Source organism: Mus caroli, unplaced genomic scaffold, assembly GCF_978045245.1.
Source record: "Mus caroli unplaced genomic scaffold, Mus_caroli_1 scaffold_13, whole genome shotgun sequence".
Taxonomy (NCBI): domain Eukaryota; kingdom Metazoa; phylum Chordata; class Mammalia; order Rodentia; family Muridae; genus Mus; species Mus caroli.
The window spans coordinates 82549948-82576694 of NW_028227268.1; the positions used below are offsets into that span (position 1 = coordinate 82549948).

Below are 26747 nucleotides of genomic sequence, written 5' to 3' on the forward strand. Positions count from 1 at the left end.
TGAGGTGACAACATGTCAATTTATTAGAAAAAAGTGTAAGATTTTCAATCTGTTAATATTTTACTTGTAAGCTTTTCACACATTTCAATTTTTTTTTTTTTAAGAATTAAAAAACAGAGGATGCAAGACTTTTTTTCTAGACCACCTTATCTGAATCTTTCAAATGAAATGAAGCCACTGACTAATACTCAGGGGCCTCAATTGTCTTCTGACATTAAGAGGCAATTAACTCTTCTGTTGTTAGGGTTTTATCATTTTTCAATTTCTTGACATAATCACGTAGGCAGCACCAAACCAGTTAGAACTTTTCATTAACTCAAGTTATCCAAAGTACTTCAGTGTACTTTTTTTTCCTTTCTTAAAATTTCCAGTTCTGTCCTATCCGTGAACAGACAAGCATATTTAGACAAAGGGTATACAACTCTTACTCAGAAATTTACTCAACATTATTTTTACATCACACACACACACACACAAAAAATATTTTTTCATGAAGGCACCTTTTTCATTTCATATGATTTGTACTCCAATGTTTTTGTAGTAAAAATACAATTAAATATGAAATTAGGAAAATGTAGCCTATAAAACTTACTGCAGAGCAGTAAAAGTTATCATCTATCCACATTAGAGTTGCTCTGTCTCCTGGGCAAACCATATCTGAATGTAATCGTTTACAACCATATTGAAATACACTTGGCAATCTTTTAACTGTAGACACCGGCTGCTCCATCCTTCTCATCATCAACTGCATTAAGTTGCCAGCACCTGCCGGGATCCACGAGACAGAGAAACACTAAGCAATAGCAGTCATTTCTCAAGGTTAGAGAAATCTGGTCCGCCCTTCGTGTAGTTCCCTGAGATTTCTGCTCCACTAAAGTCAAAACCAGGATTCTGAAAGACACAAAATATTAAAACTTACAAGGATACGCTGAATTCATAATTGACAAAAAACAAAAACAAAAAAGTCAAAAAACAAGAAACAATATCAAACTTGAACTCACCTAAGGTAAAACTAAAACTAAGAGGCCACTCCAGCTTTCAGACTATAAACACTTATTAGAGTGACACCTGCCCCTGTGTGAGCATCATAAAAACTGTATGAAGAAACATTCCTTTCCATTTCACAAACAAATAAAATCTGCTTATTTGTATAAACACATTTTAAAAGCTTTTTTCCTTCCCGGAGGGCACATTATGGACTGAACACAGCCCTCTTGCAAACTAAGCAAGTACTTATGCTGAGCTTTTTCATTTTAAATTTAATTTTAAATTCTGAGACATGGTGTGGCTTTATCACCCAGGCTGGCCTTGAACTTGAGGTTCTCTTGTCTCACCCTCCCAAGTGGCTAGAACGAAGGTCAGTATCACCAAGCTCAACTAATAGTGAGCGGTGTTTTGAAGCTTACTGTATGCCATGCAGAGTTCTAAGAGTGATATTTATACTAGCATATTGATACATATTATATATTATGGAGTACTCATTCAAGCTTTAAGACTTTTCAGGGGAAATTTCATTTCTTTAATGGGCCTTTTTTGAACTACTATTTGGAAAATACCATTTAAACAAATGTGGACTTCAAAAATTAGCAAATAAGTTGTTCTAGAGGAGCTTACATTGTAGCAGGGAAATACAAATAAGAAACCATAAACACAGAGCACAGAACTTGGAAACCTGATTTGCCCAAGAGCCAGGTAATAATCACTCTAGGCTCTGCAGAGGACATGAACTGTCTCACTCAATTACAAGAAACGCTGTGTGTAAGATAACATCCTGAGGAGTAAACACAGGCATGTCTCAGGAAAACCTGTGGAGACATGGTTAGGGTTAGGAGGCCGAATTTCCTCAAACCACATTTTGCCAAATTTTAACAACCAAGTGTTAAAGCTTGTAAGTGCTATAAAAAAGATAAACAGGAAGTATGGTTGGAGAAATAACTAGGAGAGAAAATTATAGACTTTAATGGGATAGTCAAAATGTGGATTTTTATTTGTTTGGTTTGGTTTTTGCTTTTAGAGATGGAGTTTCTCTGTAATATTCCTGGCTGTCCTAGAACTCACTCTGTAGACCAGGCTGGCCTTGAACTCAGAAAATCTGCCTGTCTCCCAAGTGCTGGGATTAAAGGCGTGCACCACCACTGCCCAGTGTCAAAATGTGTTTCACTGAGCAATAAGCTGAAAGCTACAGAACTCTCCAGCCAGAATCAACGCAGAGCCAAGCATGCTGGTACATACCTTTAAGACCAGTACTTAGGAGGCAGAACTCTTTAGGTTGAAGGTCAGCCTGCTACATACACAGTGAGACAGTTTCAGAAAAACAAAAAGGGAAAAACAAAGGAAGGGTAGGGCAAGAAAGTACATCAATGACCCCATTAAGAGAAGGAAGAACCTGGAGAAGTCTGGAGAAGAACAATGCATGATCTGACTTGCCCTATCAGGACTTCTGCCATTGCTACTGTCCGAGGACTGCTTGTAAGAGTCCAGGAGGTGAGTTAGCACTTTATTCAGAGTAATCCAGACCAGAATGCAAGCAGATGGGGCAGTGTGAAGTGGTGGCACTGTGAATGGGAGTGGAAGGCAATGTAATGAGACTTCCTACAAGTCGCCTGGAGGGTGTGCAGGAAGGCATGCAGGACTAAGGTAGACATCAGGTGTCTCCTTCATTTGTTCTTCCTGCTTCTGATATTGAGGGAGTGTCTCTCAAGAAACCTCAAACTCCCACATTCTAGGTACTGCAGCCAGCTAGCTCGCCTGGGATCCTTTTTCCCTGCCTCAGGAGCACTGGGCTCTAAGGCAGCCACCATATCAGTGCAGTTTCTGCATGGTTTCTGGGGATCCTCTAGTAGGCCTTTGGTCCTCATGCTTGCATGGTAAGTGCCATAGCCGCTGGGCTTTCTCTGACCCCCTCCTCCCAACCCTAAATCATGAACAACTAGTCTCCATTAACTACAATAAAAAGTAGAATAAATGTGGGAGCAAAATTAGATTGCTCACCTTGGACATGAAACGTCTGGCAGACAGAAAAATGAGTATATGCAACAAGGAACTGAGAAGTCTAGGTCAGACATATACCTGGAAGTCAGCATGATGCCGGTAGAAACTACCACTAAAAAAGGCCGATCAAGAGGCAGAGGCAAGAGGTGGAGAATCCAATGAAGGGAAGGCTCCCTTTCATACTATGAACCCACAGTGGTCCAGTTCTTTAGGTTTGTTATTCATGAATTACTGGTGTGCGTTCAGCAATCGGTCCTACAGAAATGCATACATTTGTGAAATTTGAAACCTACATAATAAGCAATTTTCTAACCATTCACTTTAAAATTCACCTAAAAGGCTTTTTACACCTTTGTATAGCTTATGAATCAATCCTTGTGCGTTTGAATGGAGTATCTGTACATACTCACTCCCACATCTGACTTACTTCTTTCTGGAATCGCTCTAATGTAAGTTTTCTCTGCATTTGGTCTTGCACCCAGGGGTCAGCTGCATATTCAGACTCTAAAAGAGAAGTCCAACAGTTTGCTGCATCTCTCTTGGTTTTTGTCAGGACAATGCGGACCATTTTTCTATCCTCTAAGATAAAAAGAAAGTAGTTACAGAGAAATTACAGAGCATCATTAAACATTGTATTTTCCAAAGGCTATTAGGTAGTATTTTTTTGTTTTTGTTTGTTTGTTTAAAGTTTATTTATTATTATACATAAGTATACTGTAACTGTCTTCAAACATGCCAGAAGAGGGCATCAGATCTCATTACGGGTGGTTGTGAGCCACCATGTGGTTTGCTGAGACTGAACTCACAACCTTCAAAAGGGCAGTCAGTCTTAACTGCTGAGCCATCTCACCAGCCCCCTATTAGGTAGTTTTGATAGACAAATGCTCTCAACACGTTTTTCTCCATCTTTCACAGCTACAAAGACAAGACTTAATATAAAGGAGAAATGATACCGTGATCCAATTTTTAAGTGTATGAACCATAACAGATTTCTCTTACCCAAAGTCCATGTTCCTTCATCAGCAATTGTAGAATCAAACAATTTCCCCTGGAAAAATCAACATAACATAATAGAATTACAGTATGTCATTAAACTTTATAAATTCTCATCATTAAGATTTGGCTCATTTCACGCTAAGACACATCTTAGGCCAAGTTCCCCTATCTGTAGGTGCTCAACTTTGAACTTTCGCCTAATCAGAGTCCAGTTTACAAATCTGACAACTATACCATGGAAGAAACACACAGGAACCACCACCACTACACAATCAGGAGAAGACACAGGGACCACCACCACTACACAATCAGGAGAAGACATACTACTCTTTATGCTAGAATGCAACATAACATATAAAATGCTTTACCAATTAATATGAACAAGACAGGGACTCCTACTAAAACTAGAAAAAAATGTTCTAATTTTTGTTTTCCTTCTTTCTTTTGTGTTTTGTTTTGCATTTTTTAAGGTGGTGGGTGTTCCCTGTGTAGCCCTGGCTGCCCAGGAACTTGCTCTATAGACCAAGAGCCTCAAACTCACAGAAATCTTGTCTCTGCCTCCTGAGTGCTAGTATTAAAGATGTGTACAGCCACCACCTGGTGAGTTTTTTTGTTTTCTTGAAGCAGAGTCTGTCAGTCCTCAAACTGTTCATCTCAACCTCTTTCAAGGTCACATATCAGATATCCTACATACCAGATATTTAATGACAGATTCATAAATGCAAAATTACAGTTATGAAGTATCAAGGACAGTTTTTATTGTTGGGGGCCACCACAACATGAGGAACTTTTTTTTTTATTATTTTGTTTTTCAAGACGGGGTTTCTCAGTATAGCCCTGGCTGTCCTGGAACTCACTTTGTAGACCAGGCTGACCTCGAACTCAGAAATCCACCTGCCTCTGCCTCTGGGATTAAAGGCGTGCGCCATCACGCCCGGCCATGAGGAACTTTATTAATGGATCAAAGCATCACGGAGCTGGCTTAGTACATCTGGCTTGCTGGCCTAATTCGCAGAGATCTACCTGCCTATGGTTCCCAAATGCTGGGATTAAAAGTGTGCGCCACAACACCTGCCTTAAAAGTGCTCTCTCTTTTAAAGTCAATGTTATTAAAGCTAGTTCGATCTCTTTTGAGAAGCTGGCATTAGAAAAGGCCAGTTTCTTAAAAAGGTTCAAATCACATATTGCAGAAATTGGTGTCCAATTAGCTGTTGACTAATTTTTCTTCTCCTGGCCAAGGTTACAAAACACAGTATCATGTCTCCGTTCACCACTACACTACATAGTCATCTTCCAACAGGCTAGGCATCTAATCTAGGTGTAGTCTAATTGTTATGTGAGTCTCAATAAATTCTTAACCAAAAACGGGGAAATGTGACCAGATTAAAAAATTGGTGAAATTAAGTAACTTCACACACTTTTTCACTATCATGAAGATCAACATGCAAGAAACTTATTATTTAGAAAACCAATCTGACATCTTTGAATCCTCATCCCATTACCCTAGCCTTGCTTGTAAGTACCTGTATTAGCCTACACATCATGAACAGAGTTCAGAATCCTTTTGTCTAGTCTCTGGGACCTCCATCGGTGCCCAGAAGACGCATATTCGTTCTTTTGACCTACTTAGCCTTCTGTCAGCAGGAACTCCGGAGGAAACAAAAGCACCCCAAACCTATTTTAGAAATAAAGTGGAGAACAAATCTTTCGAGTTCTACCCGCGCAAGATCTGCTCTGTGGGTGCAGTGCTCCGTGGAGACCCCTCGCCAGAACAATTTACCACTTCTTTCTACCAGCCAGGAACTAACCTTGCCACACCCAGCAGTCATCCCTCTGACACCGTGAATTTTAGGGCTCGGGGTGCGGGAAAGCCAGAAGAAAGAACTCGGGACAAGCCCTGGCTTGCTACCTTGAGGATCTCGCGGCCACCCACGGCCAGAGCCACGTGCCGACTCTGCAGGCCGCACTGGATGTCCTGCGCGCGAGTGCCCGGGGGCACCTGGACTTCAATGAACACCTCCTCCAGGGTCTGGTACCACTGTCCCCACGGAGTCCCGCAAGGAACCACCCCGCTGCGCTCCTCAAACGGGGCGGACATTCTGAAGGCGCCACGCAGGCACAGGGCTCCGGGAGAGCAGTACACCGGCGGGACTAGGCTCTGGGCTTGCCCTCGGCGCCTTGGGGTCACTGCACATGCGCAAGAGTCCAAACTGGCGTGTCCGAGTGTGCAAAATTCTCCCTTTCAGAGCCCATTTAAGACACTCGTGAGCCCTGGTGAAATCGACCGAAGCCTAGAGATGTTGACATCCAAAGAACACTGACGCCGGAACAAAGGAGAAAAGTGCCTGCGATCTTTAAACCTGTTGTGACGCTAAAATTCCGACGGGCCTGTGAAGTGCGCTTGCGCGAACTGTGCTACCCTGTAAAGCTGAGTAAAACCAGAAGTGATTGGACAGAGCTGTTTGAGGCGACGATCAGGAGCCTCTTATTGGCTGCTAGCTTAAACTTACAAACCTTCCGATTGGGCGGCGGTAGGAATCTCGTGCGCATGCTCTTTGGCTCATGCAGGATTGGCCAGATAGGTTTAGGTTTTCTGATTGGCTGAGGGGGAAAGTTGGGGTAAATTTGAATTCAGGCGAGCTGACAGTTTGCTGGGGCGTTTGATTGCTGTCGCACCTGGACCCAGGCGTCAGAATGTCCTTTCCTAAGGCGCCCCTGAAGAGATTCAATGACCCTTCGGGTACGTACGGGTGCGGGAACAGGGTGGGAAGGGGATGTGCCCTCGTTTCCCAGTCTTTCAAAAGCCAGATTAGGGCTGGGGCGGTGTTTGTTTTTCTCCAAATTCACGCAGTAGACACCTGGCTAGCGCAGTGTGGGATGGTAGAGACGCGGCCCTGCGTGTAATGAGGTCATCCCCGCACACAGCGAGTCTTCAAGCGTGAGATTCCAAAATATGCCATCAACACCATGGACAAACCACAGCTGGTTGAAGGGGATTAGGAGTTGGCAGGCACGACTTACTTTTCTTTTCAAAAGGAAGTTACTCTCTTTAGAATTTTCTGCATTGACATTGCATTCAGATATAAAAGCATGAAGACTGAGAAATCTGTTCAGTAAAGACAGCTGCCCACGGATTCTTTTCCACTCGCGAAACAATTCTTTGGAATTTCTTTTTTAATATTTTATTTTTTTAAGGTTGTTTTATTGACATGAGTATACTGCTACTGTTCTCAGACACACCAGAGGAGGGCCTCAGATTCCATTACAGATGGTTGTGAGCCACCATGTGGTTGCTGGGATTTGAACTCATGACCTTTGGAAGTGCAGTCAGTGCACTTACCCACTGAGCCATCTCATGAAACAATTCTTAAGTAATGTTCAGCATTTTAACAATAGAATACCAGAACTTGGTGTGTAGATGGCAGAGTAAATTGAGTGTAGATGGTGATAGCATTTAAACAGTTAGAATAAAGTAATTTTTAATGTTTTCACCTGTAAGACATTTCCAGACCTAGTGGCCTGCGCTACATAGACTGTCAGTGACTCACACCAACAACAAATTAATAGCATGTTGGAAGAAAACGAAAAATGAGACTGAAATCTACTCAATATTATGAAACTAAATTGGCAGAAATGGAGTGGGAACCCAGGCTTCCAAGGATATATGCTCTGCTCTTAAGGACTGAGGTTTATGAACAAGTAACTGGAGCCTTGGGTGTGAGGTGATAGATGCTAACTGTGCAGCTGTACTGTTGTAAGGTCTATATGTTATTCCTTTGAACAGCCAGACGAGAAAAGTACCAAAGTTGTACTCTTTACAAATGAGAACCTTGAGGGAGTTTCTGACTGTATTATGCAGCCAGCAAGTAAGTGATGGAGTGGAAGATGAAAGGCCAGTTAATATCCTCTGTAGCCTGTACTGGTTAGTAGTCTATCTGATTTCTATCCACGTTCCTCCATTCACAAGGTCAAGTGAGTGATCAGACACAGCCATCTCCATGGCCACACCATTTCCAGGGGACTCAGACAACTTAGGTTCTACAGAACAGGGTAGATGAGATGTTTTTGTTTTGAGACAAGGTCTCTTGTAGCACAGGCTAGCCTTATACTCCTGCTGCCACCTCCCAAGTACTGAAACTTAAGAGACCTGCACAAAACACATGGCTCAGCTGCTGTTTGGTTTTAAGGAGCAGTAGTTAAGGCTTACAGTGTCAAACATGATATGTCAGATATTTAATATTTAAAAGTCCATGGCAGCTTTTTCTACCTCAAGGAAACTTAAAGCATCCTGGGATAAAGGAGCGAATCTAATGGTTTTTGGTTTGGTTTTGTGTGTGTGTGTGTGTGTATGTGTTCTTCCTATGTCTACAAAGTGTCTGGCATTCCGTATTACAGTGTTTTCTGTAGCTTGTCAGACACAGGTGATTTTGAGTCCTCCTGTGGCTAATTACAAAAGCCTAGTCCATTCTCACATCCCAAACAAGATATTTTTTTCTATACTGCTCAACATAACTATGAGCTAAATACTAGAAGAATAGAAGCTACTCCAAAATTGCAAGCACTTAAGTCTAATGTAGAGATAAAGTAAATAAATCCTTATGAAAGCATAATAAGTTGTTAGGAATTATAGACAATGCGATGAGAATTTTCTAGCCTGATTTTTTTTGAGGATTCTGCAAAAGCTAGATGGCCACATTGAGATCTGGAAGGTGAATGAGAATGGGCTGAACAAAATTGAAAGTAGATTATAAATTCTATAAGAGAGCAGGCTGAAGCTGGGCATGGTGGCGCACGCCTTTAATCCCAGCACTCAGGAGGCAGAGGCAGGCGGATTTCTGAGTTCGAGGCCAGCCTGGTCTACAAAGTGAGTTCCAGGACAGCCAGGGCTACACAGAGAAACCCTGTCTCAAAAAACCAAAAAAAAAAAAAAAAAAAAAAAGAGAGAGAGAGAGCAGGCTGAGCAAGCCAAGGGAAGCAAGCCAGTGAAGACCATCCCTCCATGGCCTCTGCATCAGCTCCTGCTTCCTGACCTGCTTGAGTTCCAGTCCTGACTTCCTTTGGTGATGAATAGCAATGTGGAAGAGTAAGCTGAATAAACCCTTTCCTCCCGAACTTGTTCCTTGGTCATGATGTTTATGCAGGAATAGAAACCCTGACTAAACTAAATTGGTAACAACATAGTGAAGTATTCCTGTGACAGCCTGACCATGTTTTCTGGAGGACTGTGGAAGGAATTTGGAACTTTGGGCTAGAAGAACCATTGGGATGTTAAGAGCTCTGTGGGATGTTGTGTAGGAGCTTGGAAGATAATGTTGAGAACAGCACAGAAGATAGAGGCCTGGCTTGTGAAATTTCAGAGGGAAGATTAAAGACTCTTATCGGGGCTGTTGCTGTATTGATTGTGATGGTTCTGTGGTTTTGGTTAGCTGGGGCTGAAGAATCAGCTGTGATTAACAAGATACCAGAACTACTAAATCGAAACTTTTGCATTACTGGGACTATTGGTGCTGGTTAGCTGGAGCTAAGAGATTAGCAGTGATTAAGAAGGAACCAGCACCAATTGAGGTAAAATCTTCTAGGAAGTGTTTTCTGAGAGGACAGAGACTGTGTTCCAGAGATAACCAAGGTTGTACCTTGTGTTGTGGCTGGACTTGGTAATGTGTAAGAGTCACCTACATGGTACTGGTTTTGAAGGCATGAAGGGATCATGCTGAGGCTTTGCACTGTGAGAGGCCATGGAACGTCATTGGTGAAGGTGCAGTCTCAGTTGCAATTAATGGCCCAGGACTGAAATGGTCATGCAAAGTAGTTGAGGCTTGGCACCATGAAGAGAGGCTATTGGTGAAGCCTAGTTACATACAGCAAGACAGCAGTGTTTTGGAGATGACAGTACCATGAGATGACCACCAAGAACAGCAGCAGCAGTGGAGTACAGGCATCTGGAGCCTAGAAGACTAGGTATGTGCTACATAGGGCATGGCTGGAGAAGTGACCCAAGCCCTTGGAGGAGCCCAGAAGATCATGAGTTGGATCCCAGACATTTGATGGTTGTAGTTTGATTTTGCTTTTGATTGTGACTGTGTCCTGATATTTTTCCCTCCTGAAGGAAGAAAGTATTTTAGTGGAGCCCACAGTTAACAGACTTTTAATTTTAAAAGATATTGGACATTTTAAAGGGATTGAACCTTTAATATGTAAAGACTGTGACTTTTCATGTTATTTAGATCTTGGGGATTAATAAGAAAATAAGGGTTGAGGTTTAATAGTGATGTGTTTGTGTGCCAAGTTGACAAGGGGTCAGTTGTACTGGCTGGTTTTGTGTGTCAAATTGACACAGGCTCGAGTTATCACAGAGAAACGAGCTTCCGGTGAGGAAATGCCTCCATGAGATCCAGCTGTAAGGCATTTTCTCAACTAGTGATCAAGGGGGAAAGGCCCCTTGTGGGTGGGACCATCCCTGGGCTGGTAGTCTTGGGTTCTATAAGAGAGCAGGCTGAGCAAGCCAGGGGAAGCAAGCCAGTAAAGAACATCCCTCCATGGCCTCTGCATCAGCTCCTGCATCCTGACCTGCTTGAGTTCCAGTCCTGACTTCCTTTGGTAATGAACAGCAATGTGGAACCCTATCCTTCCCAACTTTTTTTCTTGGTCATGATGTTTGAGCAGACTAAAACAGCTGTCTAGACAATACAAAAGTCTGGACGTTTGAAGGTTTTATTTGATGTAATAAAAACCATATATAGCCCATTGCTGTATGATTTGATTATTTTGAATGAGGAAACTTCTATGTCTAAGAGACTCAAACACATGTGAGACTCATATGTGGACACCAAAGAGATGAAATGGACACATTTAAACGTCCCTTCCAACACAATTGTCTACAGTCCTTAGCTGCAGCTATGTTGTCACTTGGCAGATTTTCAATGCTCAAGGCTAGGTCTACATACATAAGAGAGCCATGAACTTTCTTTATAGAAGGCCCATAGTTTCTTTTACTTGCTATATAAACATTTAGCAAAATATGAGGTCCAAAACTGTATTCCTCCCATCTGCCGCTGTCCTTATATGGAAGACAGTTTGTCTCTGACACAACCTGGCTTTTTACCACACTTATGGATACTACTGTTCTCCATTCTGAATGTAGAAAGCAGGCTTCTTATTTGCTCTCTGCTTCTAAGAGATACTTCTGTGGAAAAGCTTGAGACGTACTGATTTTGATATGGCAAGCAGCCAGGAACAAAAGGAAGCATTTGAAGCATGTTGAATGCTAGTATCCTGTACTTATCAGCTAGCCGTACCTTCGAAGGGACAACGTGCTAGATAAAGGAAAGTGCAGTGAAGCTGGGCATCAGGCTACCTGTGATCTAAACGCCCTGGGAGCCAGAGGGAGGGGTCGTGGAGGCAAGGCAAGCCTAGCGTGTACAGTGGGCTCTGGATGAGTTTATGGTGGATTTCTGTGAAGAGAGATCAAGACCAAGGAAGAAAGAATATTAAGTAAAGCATCATATCAGTAGATCTTGGGAAATAAAAGTTTTCTGGAGCAACTTATATTGAATCATCAACAGTGACTGAAAAGAAACTCAAGAGTGGGGCAGAGTAGAAGGCGTTATTTGGTTTGTAGGTTAAGTTTATTCTCAAGGGAAAACAAGGCAGGGACCGAATGAAGCACAGATGGAGAGATGGGTCCGCAGTTAAAGAGCACTGACTGCTCTTCTGAAGGTCCTGAGTTCAAGTCCCAGCAACCACATGGTGGCTCCCAACCATCCATAACGAGATCTGGTGCGCTCTTCTGGAGTGTCTGAAGACAGCTACAGTGTACTTACACTTATTACAATAATAAATAAATCTAAAAAAAAAATAAGTAATATTAAGTGAAACATTGCTGTTTTGTTTTTCCTGTAGGTTGTGCTCCATCTCCGGGTGCTTATGATGTTAAAACTTCAGAAGCAACTAAAGGACCAGTGTCTTTTCAGAAATCACAAAGATTTAAAAACCAAAGAGGTAATGTGTCCTTAAACAAACAATGGTTAACAGACCTTAGAAGCTGACATGAGCAATACTGTTGAAACTTTAAAATGCTTTTGCACTTGTAGAGTTTCGTGGTCAGAAATGTATCTTAATATCCTTATTAGGGATGTTTATGAAAGAACAGGGTACGTAGTGCTATTTTCAGTTAGACTGTAGGTAACGAGAGACGTCGAGCAAGATGTTTCCAGGTCCTTTTCCTTTTAATACTTTGCTTGTCTTTTCTATCAGAATGTTGGCACTGTCAAGAAGGGGTTGGAGAGCAAGCCCAGCAGTTTTAAGAACCCATACTGCTCTTGCAGAAGACCTGAGTTAGGTTAAGGGTACTGAAGTACACATAACCCACCCTCCCCACCCCACACGCAAACAAGTGTAGTTATTTTAAAAAATAAGTTGTTCTTTTGAAAATAAAGAATATGTGGAAGGTTTTAGGTCTATAACAAATAATTGTGCAAGGAATTATGTGAATCATACAATCCAATCATACAATGGAAAGTCTACCATATACTTCAATTGCTGTCTGCAGTGAGAAGTTTGGAAATTTTATTATATTTTCTTAAAACATGTAAACATCAACGGTGGTTAATATTTTTTGTTTTTCGTTTTTCAGAATCTCAACAAAATCTTAACATTGACAAAGATACAACCTTGCTTGCTTCGGCTAAAAAAACAAAGAAGTCGGTGTCAAAGGTGAGAAACATCTGTAAGAAAATTAATATATTCTTTATGTCACTGACTCTATACCTACAAGATGCGGTGTCTGATTAAAATAGCTAAGTGTGGGGCCGGGCGTGGTGGCGCACGCCTTTAATCCCAGCACTTGGGAGGCAGAGGCAGGCGGATTTCTGAGTTTGAGGCCAGCCTGGTCTACAAAGTGAGTTCCAGGACAGCCAGGGCTATACAGAGAAACCCTGTCTGGAAAAAAAAACAGAAATAAAAAAAAAATAGCTAAGTGTGTAAATCAAATGTGTAAGTTAGTTGGGGCTTGAGAGTTAGCTCACTCAATAGGAACACTCGTTACTCCTCAAAAGGCCTGGCTTCAGGTCCCAGGATCTGGAACTGTAGTTAAAAATCTATCATTAATAAAAAGAATAAAATATAGTTAATGAAATAAGTATCATTAGACTCTGGCAGGTTTTTCATCCTGCCTAGGTTACTAGGGAATCTATTTGAAGGTGCTCCTGGTTGACAACTACAAAGACATTTCTTTATAGAGAAGGTCACCTTGTAAGCCTCTGCAAACATGTCCTGCTCTGCATCGTTATCACCATCGTAGTTGTGTGTGTTTGTTTTATTGTTAGCTTGTCTGATTTTTTTGGTGGGAAAGGATAAGTGTGAGTGAGAGAAAAATTGAAATATCAGTGACTCACACGGTTGAACGGTAGATTAAGTTCTTCATAACAGAACTTGTGATGGTTATGTGAGCCTTTGATGGAGCACTTGAGTAGCAGAGTCGGGAGGACTTGGCTTTGCAGACTTCACGCCCAGACTTGACTACATAGAGACCTCAAGACTAGTCTGGGTTACGGAAGACCCTTTCTCAGAAAGTTTGGAAAGGAAAAGAATGAAACAACTCCTATGGGCTGTGCAGTGTTGTTTATCCAAGACCCCTACTGTTCTTCATTAGTTCCTAAGAATGCCACTTTGTTAGGCATTGTGGAGATTAACAGATAATGTACTGTTGATGGATTTGGCAGTTACGAAGGTCTCTTACTCTGTCTTAGAGAGGTATGCCATCCACTGTGGAAGTGTCTAACATGAATGGCTACAGAGTACTGTGGTTGGTGCTGACTGATTGTTATGCGACTTGATGAAATCTAGAGTCATCTAAGAGGAGGCAACCTCCATAAAATTGACCTTAGGAAGCTATAGGGCATTCTCTTAATTGGTGATTTATAAGAAAGCAGGCTAAGTAAGCCGTGAGGAACAAGCCAGTAAGCAGCACCCTTCCATCAGGTCCCGCCTCCAAGTTCCTACCTTGTTTGAGTACCTGCCCTGATTTTCTTCAATGATGGACTGATAGCAGGGAAAATAAACCCATTCCTCCCCAGATTGCTTCTGGTCATGGCATTTCCTCACACCAAAAGTAACCCTAAGATAGTGTGTGAGCATATGCACGTGCATGCATGCAGTGCCCATGAAGGCCAGAAGACAGTGGCCGGTACCATGGAGCTGGAGTGACAGGTAGTCATGAGCCAGCCAACATAGGTGCTAAGAACCAAACTGGGGTCCTCTAGAAAAGCACTACGTATTTTTAACTGCTGAGCCATCTCTCCTGTCCTAGGAACGTAAGTTTTAGGTTCTCCCACCTTTTTTGTATGTGGTACTGGCAACTGATTCACCACTAGAAGCAATCCTGAATTTAGAAAATTTCTAATTTTTTTTTTTTTTTAGAAAAACAGATAACTGTATTTTTTTATAAAATGTACATAAATATGTGTGACAGAATGTTTGGATTTAAACCAGGAAGTGGTGGTGCATGCCTTTAATCCCAGCACTTGGGAGGCAGAGGCAGGTGGATCCCTGAGTTCAAGGCCAGCCTGGTCTACAGAGTGAGTTCCAGAAAAGCTGGGGCTACACAGAATAAATCTGGCTTGAATCCCCACTCCCCCCCCAAAAATATACATTTAATTTGATAAGACAACTCTCCTAAGTTTATACTAATATCATTAGAAATTTTGAAGTATGTATTTGGCTTATGTTATATTTTTTTTTTTGTTTTTGGTTTTTTTTTTTTTTTGGTTTTTTTTGAAACAGGGTTTCTCTGTATAGCCCTGGCTGTCCTGGTACTCACTTCGTAGACCAGGCTGACACGAAGATGGGTGTGTTAATGTGCAGTTTTAATCCCATCCCTTGAAAGTTGGATTGAGACTTCATGGTTAGTGTGTAGTACATAGTAAGATGTCTCAAAAGACTAAAAATTAGGGGCTAGAGAAATGGCTGCGCAGCTGCTCTCTCAGGGGACCTAGGTTCAGTTTCCAGCATTCCCTTGGCAGTTCACCACAGTTAGAAGTGCAGTCCAGAGGATTCAGTGTCCCTTTCTGGCCTTTGCAGGCACCAGGCACGCACCAGACGCTTATATGACACTCCATAGTCATATAAGCTCACAAGACACACATACATGGGAATTCTTTTTTAATTTGGAAGAGGACCAAAAATAAATAATTAAATATCAGATTGAGCTTTGATGTTTTTGGCATGTAAATTCATAGTTGTTCTTTGACTTTTAAACAGAAGGAGTCTCAGAAGAATGATAAAGATGTGAAGAGATTAGAAAAAGAGGTAAGCCATACTTTCAACTTACAGAAAAATAAATGCTATATAACGAAAAGCAAATTATATAGCCTTGGAGGCTAAGATTCTGGCAATTTTCTATCAGAACCTTTAGGAAATGGTTCCTTGGCGTAGGCACTGGTCTCTCTTTACTTCAATATCGCTGGTCTTTTCTGAGGCTCCGTGGCAGTGAAGCTGGTGTTTGATGCTCACACATACAGTGATGGCTTAGTGACATTGCTGATTGCACTGCTGCGATTACGACTAATTATTTGCATCAGAGTTTAGGTTGGCAAGCTTTTACCCAGACTTTTTTTTTTCATGAATGTGTGGTATGCATACTTGTATGTACACATATTCACATGTGCGTGGATGTGGGAGCCAGTGTCTTCATAGGTTGTTCTTCATCTTCAAATATTGAGGTAGAATTTTTCAGCATCTTAGCTCGTCATTTCAGCTCGCCTACCCAGCCAGCTGGCTCCAGAGATGTTTCCATCCAAAGCAGTGGGATTAGAAGTGTGCCACAGCACCTTAGTGGCATTTACATGGGCCCCGGAGCTCTAAACTCCCACTGTCAGGTTTCAGCAGCAAGCCCTTGTTTACTATTGACAAATGTTAGCTTCTTTGTTTTGCTGCTGTTTAACTAGTAGGAACAATGAAACTGATGCCTATTAAATTCTACTGAGGCCTGCTTTCTCAAAATATTTAGCACTTCAAACTATAGTTTGTGTCATTAGGACTGGTGAAAATGAGAACTGTTATAAGTTTTAAGTGACTAAATAGAGCTAGCTTACACTTGTACATTTATGGCAATTAAAAGTCATTGTATTTTGTTGGTGGTATTTGTGTGTGACAGTGTGTATGTATCTCTGTGTCTGTGACTATGACTGTGTCTGTGTGTGACTGTGTATATATCTCTGTGACTATGACTGTGTCTGTGTGTGACAGTGTGTATGTATCACTGTGTATGTGACTATGACTGTGTCTGTGTGTGACAGTGTGTATGTATCACTGTGTCTGTGACTATGACTGTGTCTGTGTGTGACTGTGTATGTATCTCTGTGACTATGACTGTGTCTGTGTGTGACAGTGTGTATGTATCACTGTGTATGTGACTGACTGTGTCTGTGTGTGACAGTGTGTATGTATCTCTGTGTCTGTGACTATGACTGTCTGTGTGTGACAGTGTGTATGTATCTCTGTGTCTGTGACTGTGTCTGTGTGTGACAGTGTGTATGTATCACTGTGTATGTGACTATGACTGTGTCTGTGTGTGACAGTGTGTATGTATCTCTGTGTCTGTGACTATGACTGTGTCTGTGTGTGACAGTGTGTATGTATCACTGTGTATGTGACTATGACTGTGTCTGTGTGTGACAGTGTGTATGTATCATTGTGTCTGTGACTATGACTGTGTCTGTGTGTGACTGTGTATGTATCTCTGTGACTATGACTGTGTCTGTGTGTGACAGTGTGTATGTATCACTGTGTATGTGACTATGACTGTGTCTGTGTGTGACAGTGTGTATATATCACTGTGTATGTGACTATGACTGTGTCTGTGTGTGACAGTGTGTATGTATCACTGTGTCTGTGACTATGACTGTGTCTGTGTGTGACTGTGTATGTATCTCTGTGACTATGACTGTGTCTGTGTGTGACAGTGTGTATGTATCACTGTGTATGTGACTGACTGTGTCTGTGTGTGACAGTGTGTATGTATCTCTGTGTCTGACTATGACTGTCTGTGTGTGACAGTGTGTATGTATCTCTGTGTCTGTGACTGTGTCTGTGTGTGACAGTGTGTATATATCTCTGTGTCTGTGACTGTGTCTGTGTGTGACAGTGTGTATGTATCACTGTGTATGTGACTATGACTGTGTCTGTGTGTGACAGTGTGTATGTATCACTGTGTCTGTGACTATGACTGTGTCTGTGTGTGACAGTGTATATGTATCACTGTGTATGTGACTATGACTGTGTCTGTGTGTATGTTTGAGACAGGTTCTCAGTATGTAGCTCCAAATGGCCAGGTGGACCAGCCTGGCCTGAAAAATCACAGACATCCACCTGCTTCTGCCTCTCAAATGCTAATCCTGCATTTATAAGGCATATCTTTAAGATGTGTCATAAGGGAAATAAATCAAGTAGCAAGTAAAATAAGAATATCTAAACACCATATCAAAATGTAGGTTTGCTAGTTTTGAGACCTCTGGTACCACTGGGATCAATCAAGTGTTTATTTTCTCATTTTTTTCCAGATTCGTGTTCTTTTGCAAGAGCGAGGGACTCAGGACAAACGGATCCAGGACATGGAATCTGAATTGGAGAAGACAGAAGCAAAGCTAAATGCAGCAGTCAGAGAGAAAACATCTCTCTCGGCGAGTAATGCTTCACTGGAAAAACGGCTTACTGAAGTAACCAGAGCAAACGAGCTACTAAAGTCTAAGGTACTCGAGCTTCATGAGAAGGTCAGAATTGAATGGCTGATACGCACCCTCACGTTCAGGTTGTTTGGCAGGTTAAGCTGTGACGCTTACCAGTGCAGCTGAGGCTGTTCATTCACTTACACTGTAAGTAGAGGAGTACGCTGTGCCTGATCGCACAAACCAGAGAGACAGTTTGCGAAGCTGAGTACTGGTCTATTTCAAGGAAGCTGTAACGGTTCTGAACAGAATGCAGTAGATAATGGCAAGCCATTAGTCTGGCTGTGACTGATAAATTAACTACTTCTGTAGGCGAGTCTTGCCTTTTTAATTAAAGGGGGCTTGGCATGGGTTAAACAAAAGGCAGCTATTTGTTTCCATGCCTGATAGTTTTTCACCCCTGCCACACCCCAGTAAATATGACCATCAGGGTATTACACAATTTACATTTTGAAGTCTCTTTTTAAAAAGTCCTCCCCTGAAAAAGACATAGTGTCAAATATGAGTAATGCTGCACTCAGGAGCTGAGGCAGAAGGGTTTTAGGCCAGCCTACACTATATGGCAACATGTCTCAAAAAAAACCTAAGCTTACTCTTCTAAAGGTTTGGGGGGAATGCAGTTGGAAATAATTAGTGGAGTGAGTGTGCTCAATACATAAATTGTGTTTATATGAAGCAATGGTAGAAAGAGAAGGAAGAGACAAGTCAGGCTTTGGTTGAATTCATCATTTATTCAGGGCCTGTGATAGGCTTGATGTCGGGAGTACTTGCTCAGTATGCAGACAGTAAAAGGTATATTAGAGCCCAAGGTGCATTCTGACCTAGAAGGCCCTGACTTGGCATCACATCCTGCATACTGTAGATGTCCCAGGTAGCTGAGACCAGTCTAGCAAAACCTAGTTCCACAAGTCTTTGTGAGAGACCTTACAAAGGCCTTTCTAGCATATAGCCGTAAGTGACCGCTTAGACTGTTTAAAAATAAGCCAGAAAAGCAAAAAAGAAAGGAGCGGACAGGCAGTGCTGGCGCCCAGTCAGTGCTTGCTGTGCTCCAGGCTTTTCTCTCTGCCACACTGTGAGTAGTTCCAGTGACAGGCACAGTAGTCAGTCATTTGTCTGCTCGTTTGTTCGAGACAGGGTTTCTCTGTAGCTCTGCCTGTCCTAGACCTTACTCTGTAAACCAAACTGGCCTCGACCTCAGAGATCCACCTGACTCTGCCTCCTGCAAACTGGGACTAAAGGGGAGCACAAGCACCGCCCAGCTCCCTTAATCGGTATTTAAGTAATTCTTTTTCTTTGGGTTGTTTTTGGTTTTTTTTTGGTTTTTTGTTTTTGTTTTTGTTTTTTGAAACAATGTCCTATGAAGTCCAAGCTGACCTTGAGCTCTTGACCAGCCTTGCCTCTATCTCTCAAGCACTGAGATTACAAGTATCTGATACCACACCTAACCTTAAATAATTATATTTATGATGTGGCAGAATATATATCTGAGTTCTTATGTTTATTGTAGTTTTCTGAAGATGGTCACCAAAAGAATATGAGAGCTCTAAGCCTGGAATTGATGAAACTCAGAAATAAGAGAGAGACAAAGATGAGGGTGAGTGCTTGCTTTAGTGTGTATCCTGTCAGTTGACTCTGGGGCCCTAAGAATGTCTCATTTCCTAAAATAGTTCTCTGTGTTGTGCAGAGTATGATGGTCAAACAGGAAGGCATGGAGCTGAAGCTGCAGGCCACTCAGAAGGACCTCACGGAGTCTAAGGGAAAAATAGTCCAGCTGGAGGGAAAGCTGTAAGTGGCACAAAGGAAAAGATTTCTGACTGTGACAATGGCTTAATCTTTTTCCTACATTTAACTCTTCTCTCAAACTGTACAGATTAACAGGGTTCTTTCTCATGATTCAATGTACATACATATTTTTAATGAGGAAATCAAATATATGAATCTCCTCCTTTCGTTATACTGAAAACAGCCCAGCTTTCTGAGTTACACAGTCTGTCCTCACCTTACTGTAGCCCACCGACTTCCTGCTCCTGTCTGTATTAGAACTCATTGACGTACCGTGCCCAGGACCAGGCATTCCCAGCCATTCCCAGCCATTCCCAGCCATTCCCAGCCATTCCCAGCCATCCCCATGCTGACCTTCCCCTGCTTTCCCAGCTTCAGTAACAGTTCTCTAGGATAATGAATTTTTTATTTTCACAGTTTTGTGCGATGGTATGGTATTTGTCTTTCTGTGCCTCCCTTATTTCATTTGACATAATGAACTCTAGTTCCATCCATGATGTTACAAAGTGCACTCTTTTTATATATGCTTAAATGCCATTCCATTCTGTATCATTGATACATTTCCTTCTCTACTCATCTCTTGAATAGATGTCCATGACTTCTATTACATGGCTCTCTTGTATAGTGCTGAGATTGAGCATGAGACGAGCCACACTTCTGTATAGTGATTTTGTTTTCTTTGCCTGTATACCCACACACATGTGCAATTGTTGATCTTATGGTACTTTATATTTATTTATTTATTTATTTAGGTTTTTTGAGACAGGGTTTCTCTGTGTAGCCCTGGCTGTCCTGGCACTCACTTTGTAGACCAGGCTGGCCTCGAACTCAGAAATCCGCCTGCCTCTGCCTCTGCTGGGATTAAAGGTGTGCGCCACCACGCCCGGCGGTACTTTATTTTTAATAAAAGAAAAATCTACATTCTGTTTTCCATAACTATGTCAAATGGCTTTCCTATCACCAGTATACAAAGGTTCCTTTTCTTCCGCATGCTTATCAGCACTTGTTAACTTCAGCCCTTTTACTTCTCTGTATGTGTGTGAGTATTTTTGGTTTTTTCGAGACAGGGTTTCTCTGTGTAGCCCTGGCTGTCCTGGCACTCACTTTGTAGACCAGGCTGGCCTCGAACTCAGAAATCCGCCTGCCTCTGCCTCCCGAGTGCTGGGATTAAAGGCGTGCGCCACCACGCCCGGCGTGTGTGAGTATTTTGCCTGTGTGCGTGCTGGTGCCCGTGGGGGTCAGAAGAGAACATTGGATCCCCTGGAACTGTAGGAATAGATAGTTGTGATCCCCATGTGATGCTAAGAATTGAGATCCTCTGTAAGAGCAATGAGAACTCTTAGCTGCTAAGCAATCTCTTCAGACTCCAAAATCAATCTACACACACACACATACAGACCTTTTTTGGTACAGTGATGGAAAGGGGGTTGCCTGCAAGTGTATCTGTGTATCTGTGCAGCACTTGTGGACAGTTTCCACAGAATCCAGAAAGCAAGTTCTGTGCTGGAACTACAGCTGTTGTTAGCCATCATGTGCTGCTAGGAACTGAACCTGGATCATCAGGAACAGCAGCATGTGCTCCTGGCCACTGAGCTATCCCTGTGACCCTAGTCCTTTTATAATCAAAGTACATTTTTAACTGAAATAGAATTATATTATTTCCTCTCTTCAGCCCCTCCCAGGTGCCCTCCTTCTAACCCTTCCTATGGACCCCCACTTTGAGGTTGATAGTCTTTTTCTTTTATTATTAGTGTTACCCATGCACATGCTGTGTATGTGTGTGAGAGAGACAGTGAGAGAGCGTACACGTTATTTAATGACCATTGGTGAATTAATATTTTATTTTATTTTTTATTTGCATTTTCCTAGTAATTAATGATATTAAGCTTTTTTGTAATTTCTGAGAATATGTCTATTTATATCTGTTGCCCATTTTTTAATTGAGTTGAGGTTTTTTGTTGTTGTTTTGGATTTTTTTACTGCTAAATTTTGAAAGTTCCTTACTTTGATGTGAAGAGACACTATGACCACCTCAACTCTTATAAAGAAAAACATTTAATTGGGGCTGGCTTACAGCTTCAGAGGTTTAGTCTGTCATCGTGACGGGAAGCATGGCAGTGTGCGGGCCTACGTGGTGCTGGAGAAGGAACTGAGAGTTCTACATCTTGATCCACAGGTAGCAAAAGGAGACTGTGCCACTCTAGGCCTAACTTGAGCTTATAAAGCCTCAAATCCCACCTCCACAGTGACACACTTCTTCCAACAAGGCCACCCCTAATAATGCCACTCCCTGTGGGCCAAGTATTCCAACACACAAGTCTCTGGGGGCCATTACTATTCAAACCTCCACCATATCAAAACTATTAGAGATACACTTTATAAATATTTTCCCCAGTTCTATTAGTGGTCTCATCATCTAGTCACTTCTTTTGCTGTCTAGAATGTTGATGTAGTTACAATCATCTGTTTTTGCTTTTTCTGTCTGCTTAGAGGATTTACACACACACACACACACACACACACACACACACACACGTGCGCGCATGTGTCCAGGTCCTGAAGCATTACCCCTGAGTGTGTGCTGGCAGTATGATTGTTAAGTGTTCAGTACATAGTTCATTTTGAGTTGACTTTGGAAGCTGATGGGTGAAAGAGACCTCCTGTCATTTTCCTGCATGAGGACTCAGTGTTACTGGCCCAGTCTGAGGAGTCTCCTGTCACCAGTGCTTGTGCTATGGCGTGTTTGTTGCTTCCTTTGGCTCTACAATGTTAATATATCCAGTTGTCTTTTTTCACACTAACACAGTGCTCTCACTTCAGTAGCTTTGTAGTATATTAAATCATATAGTTGAGTCACTCTTGCATTGCTTTTTTTGCTCAAGATGTCTTTTGCTTATATGGTTTTTCATTATTTCGTATTTTCTTTAAAATTATAGATTTTTTTCTTGCTTTGTGAAGAATGTCCTTGATGTCTAGTTAGAGGTCACATTGAATTTATAAGCTACTTTGATAATTTTACCATCTATAACTTTTATTGTTTTTTTTTTTTAAGATTTATTTATTATTATATATAAGTACAGTGTAGCTGACTTCAGACGCACCAGCAGAGGGCATCAGATCTCATTATGGGTGGTTGTGAACCACCATGTGGTTGCTGGGACTTGAACTCATGACCTTCGGAAGAGCAAGTCAGTGCTCTTACCCACTGAGCCATCTTGCCAGCCCACTTTTATTGTTTTTTAACAAAATCTCAATCATTTGATTTTTACCAGTAAGGACTCAGGAGCCAGAAGCTAGGGTGAAAGTTTGATAGCTCAGAGAGACAGAGAAAGCACCCATCACCCCACTTATCTTCTTCCTCAGCCGATGTCCCAAAAAGGAAGTTCTCCTCTACACCATCACAAAACTCCCTTCAAACGGAATGTCCCTCCCTTCTATTTCCTGTGTGTGTGTGTCTATCCATCCTCCTGACTTCCTCTTACTCTCTATGGTTTTTCCTGTGTTCACTCCCTGTCAACCTTGTTGCTTGCCCTTAACCTATGGTTGACTTTATTTAATCCTATTTACAGTAAGCAGAAAGCCTCAGATTAAAGGTGTGTGTTAGGGCTGAGTCATGCCTAAACTAAAAACAAGTTTTTCTAGTAAAGGGTTCACAGTGTGATCAAATATCCTGCAACACTTGATCATTTTTATTGTAGAAAATGGATCCCCTCTGTTGTGGTTTGAATGGCACATGCCCCATACACGATCCTGTTTTGAACCTGTTCCTAGTTGGTCGTGTTGGCAGGCTGTGGGACCTTGAGGAGGTTGTGGGCACAGCTAGAGGAAGTAGGCCTGTGAGGATAGGTCCTTGGAAACTTTAAAACAAAACAAAAAATTGCAAGGGATCAACGAAAAGAGCCAGATATAATGCTGCACCATGTCTGAGGTGAAGGCAGGAACATCAGGGGGTCACCGTGATTCTGGCTACCAAGGAAGCTAGCTTTGTCTAGGCTCTGTTTTGTTCATTTCGGCTCTGACTTTTACACTTCCTTTTTTTTTTTTTTTTTGTTCATTAGGTATTTTCCTCATTTACATTTCCAATGATATCCCAAAAGTCCCCCATACCCTCCCCCCCCCCATTGCCCTACCTGCCCCTCACTCCCACTTTTTGGCCCTGGCATTCCCCTGTACTGGGGCATATAAAGTTTGCATGACCAATGGGCCTCTCTTTTCAGTGCTGGCCGACTAGGCCATCTTCTGATACATATGCAGCTAGAGACAAGACCTCCAGGGGTACTGGTTAGTTCATAATGTTGTTCCACCTATAGGGTTGCAGACCCCTTTAGCTCCTTGGGTAGTTTCTCTAGCTCCTCCATTGGAGGCTCTGTGATCCATCCAATAGCTGACTGTGAGCATCCACTTCTGTGTTTGCTAGGCCCTGGCATAGTCTTACAAGAGACAGCTATATCAGGGTCCTTTCAGCAAAATCTTGCTAGTGTATGCAATGATGTCAGTGTTTGGAGGCTGATTATGGGATGGATTCCTGGATATGGCAGTCTCTAGATGGTCCATCCTTTCGTCACAGCTCCAAACTTTGTCTCTGTAACTCCTTCTATGGGTGTTTTGTTCCCAATTCTAAGAAGGGGCAAAGTGTCCACACTTTGGTCTTCCTTCGTTCTTCTTGAGTTTCATATGTTTTGCAAATTGTATCTTATATCTTGGGTATTCTAAGTTTCTGGGCTAATATCCACTTATCAGTGACTACATATCATTTGAGTTCTTTTGTGATTGAGTTACCTCACTCAGGATGATGCCCTCCAGGTCCAACCATTTGCCTAGGAATTTCATAAATTCATTCTTTTTAATAGCTGAGTAGTACTCCATTATGTAAATGTACCACATTTTTTGTATCCATTCCTCTGTTGAGGGGCATCTGGGTTCTTTCCAGCTTCTGACTATTATAAATAAGGCTGCTATGAACATAGTGGAGCATGTGTCTTTCTTACCAGTTGGAACATCTTCTGGATATATGCCCAGGAGAGGTATTGCTGGATCCTCCGGTAGTACTATGTCCAATTTTCTGAGGAACCACCAGACTGATTTTCAGAGTGGTTGTACAAGCTTGCAATCTCACCAACAGTGGAGGAGTGTTCTTCTTTCTCCACATCCTGGCCAGCATCTGCTGTCACCTGAATTTTTGATCTTAGCCATTCAGACTGGTGTGAGATGGAATCTCAGGGTTGTTTTGATTTGCATTTTCCTGATGATTAAGGATGCTGAACATTTTTTCAGGTGCTTCTCAGCCATTCCGTATTCCTCAGGTGAGAATTCTTTGTTTAGCTCTGAGCCCCATTTTTTAATGGGGTTATTTGATTTTCTGGAGTCCACCTTCTTGAGTTCTTTATATATATTGGATATTAGTCCCCTGTCTGATTTAGGATAGGTAAAGATCCTTTCCCAATCTGTTGGTGGCCTTTTTGTCTTATTGACGGTGTCTTTTGCCTTATAGATGCTTTGCAGTTTATGAGGTCCCGTTTGTCAATTCTCGATCTTACAGCACAAGCCATTGCTGTTCTATTCAGGAATTTTTCCCCTGTGCCCATATCTTCGAGGCTTTTCCCCTATACTTCCTTTTATTAAGACTGCAGCAAACTTGCTGGGCGTGGTGGCGCAAGTCTTTAATCCCAGCACTTGGGAGGTAGAGGCAGGTCGATTTCTGAGTTCGAGTCCAGCCTGGTCTACAGAGTGAGTTCCAAGGACAGCCAGGGCTACACAGAGAAACCCTCTCTCGGAAAACCAAAAACCAAAATCCAAAAAAAAAAAAAAAAAGACTGCAGCAAGTTGTTAACCCCTTTGTGTTTGCTTTCCTCTGAAAGCTAGAGTTACTAAGACTTTCCTCAATACTTTGGTCAGTCCTTCCGTTAACCCCTTAAGTGTAGGTTAAAACCTAATCATTCTCAAACGCAGGAGTGTGTTACCTTTATGGCTTTCATGCCTCGGCAATTAAGAACAGGGAAGGTCTTAAGATCGTTCTTCTAACATCATTACATTGATATAGCTGTCTAAAACTATCTCAACTGAAACCTTGGGACAGGAAGGTACGATTAATGTCCAGTCATTACTGACTGTTAAAAATTACTGAGCTATAAGTTCCATATGGCATAATACAATGTAGTGATCGTATGTTTGTAGTTCAATGACATCCTAGTCATATGTAGTTGTGAAAACTGAAAACATTTTCACCCCTGGGAATGCTGCCTCTGTAGCCTTGTAATGTTCCCCATCCCCACAGTTCTCTGTCTTTTAAACTTGCTATAGGAAAAGGTTATCACTATTCAGGGTACAAGATTTGTTCATCAAAATTCATATATACTATCATGTATACTATAATTTTTTTTCATTTTCATTTCATTGCTTAGCTTAAATTCACTATATGAGTATTTCTCTATAAATTAACTATATAAGTATTACTTGAGCTGGTTTTGGTCTTTTGACTACTGAATATGACAGCTATGAACATGCTGTATGTCTTTGTGAATATGCCTCTTTTATACCTCTTTAGTAAGCATATAGGAGTGGGAGTCTCAAACCAGAATCATGCAAATTGGACATAAGGGCTGGGAGATAAATCACTGAACACAGTACCTGCTGAAAAAACCAGGGGGCCTGAGTTTAGATCCCCAGTTCACACATAGAGTACTGGGCTCAGGGGGATCTGTCTATATCTTCAACCCTGGTGAGCAGAGACAGGTAGATATTAGGGGTCTACTGGACAGCAAGTGAAGACCAAAACAATGAGCTCTACATTGAGAGAGACCCTGTCTCTGAAAATAAAGTCAAGTGCAACAGAAGAGGCACCTCATGTTGGCTTCTGGCCTCCGTAAGCACACACATGCTTGTGTCTACCTGCATACATAAACATATCACACACAGCACTTACACATATACACCACCTGCACACAGAGCTGTGCTGCTTTATAACTCTGCAGCAAAGAATGGTCTTCAGAGTTGTTCTGCAGTCATGCTGTTTGATATTGCTGGTCTCTTCCCCCTTTCTAATGGTATAAAATGCTGATTTGTCATTTGTCTTTGTTCTTCCTGTTTGAAACAAGGTCCTGGGTCTCAAGTAGCCCAGGAAGTCTTCATAGTCTCGATCCTCCTGCTTCAGCCTCCCACATTGCTAGGATTTACAGACCTGAACCATACAACCTGGCAATAATTTATTACTTTAATTTCTTGTATGTGTATTTTTAGGCCTCACATAGCTTCTATTCT

General features: G+C 41.9%; 2 protein-coding genes across 3 annotated transcripts in view; one reads left to right on the forward strand and one right to left on the reverse strand.

Moving 5' to 3' along the window:
• Positions 1–6392, reverse strand: Nudcd2 (NudC domain containing 2). Of its 2 annotated transcripts, none has more exons than XM_021176991.3 (4): positions 5897–6392; positions 3991–4039; positions 3419–3495; positions 1–891 (listed from the first exon to the last, which is right to left on the reverse strand). In XM_021176991.3, exons 1-4 carry the CDS (start codon positions 6083–6085, stop codon positions 808–810), a joined length of 399 nt encoding a protein of 132 aa, XP_021032650.1. In that variant the 5' UTR covers positions 6086–6392; the 3' UTR covers positions 1–807. The 2 variants fall into 2 exon arrangements, with proteins under 2 accessions (XP_021032650.1, XP_021032649.1); XM_021176990.2 differs by having other exon boundaries at positions 3419–3570; positions 5897–6389.
• Positions 6393–6631: 239 nt separating this feature from the next.
• Positions 6632–26747, forward strand: part of Hmmr (hyaluronan mediated motility receptor) — a 34377-nt gene continuing 14261 nt past the window's right edge. Inside the window, exons 1-7 of the mRNA XM_021175487.3 lie at positions 6632–6727; positions 11887–11985; positions 12620–12699; positions 15244–15291; positions 17544–17732; positions 19216–19302; positions 19393–19493. Of these exons, the coding sequence (XP_021031146.2) occupies positions 6682–6727; positions 11887–11985; positions 12620–12699; positions 15244–15291; positions 17544–17732; positions 19216–19302; positions 19393–19493 (650 nt within the window). The 5' untranslated portion in view covers positions 6632–6681. The remainder of the gene's footprint in view (positions 6728–11886; positions 11986–12619; positions 12700–15243; positions 15292–17543; positions 17733–19215; positions 19303–19392; positions 19494–26747) is intronic.

Bases quoted from the DNA above. Each gene is read 5' to 3' on its own strand.
- Nudcd2 (XM_021176990.2), bottom strand. From the start codon at position 6,085: ATGTCCGCCCCGTTTGAGGAGCGCAGCGGGGTGGTTCCTTGCGGGACT. The intron at 4,040-5,896 runs GTAGCAAGCCAG...TGATTTTTCCAG, and splicing joins GTGGCCGCGAGATCCTCAAG to GGGAAATTGTTTGATTCTAC. The intron at 892-3,418 runs GTAAGTCAGATG...TGTGTCTTTCAG, and splicing joins TAGAGCGATTCCAGAAAGAA to AATCCTGGTTTTGACTTTAG.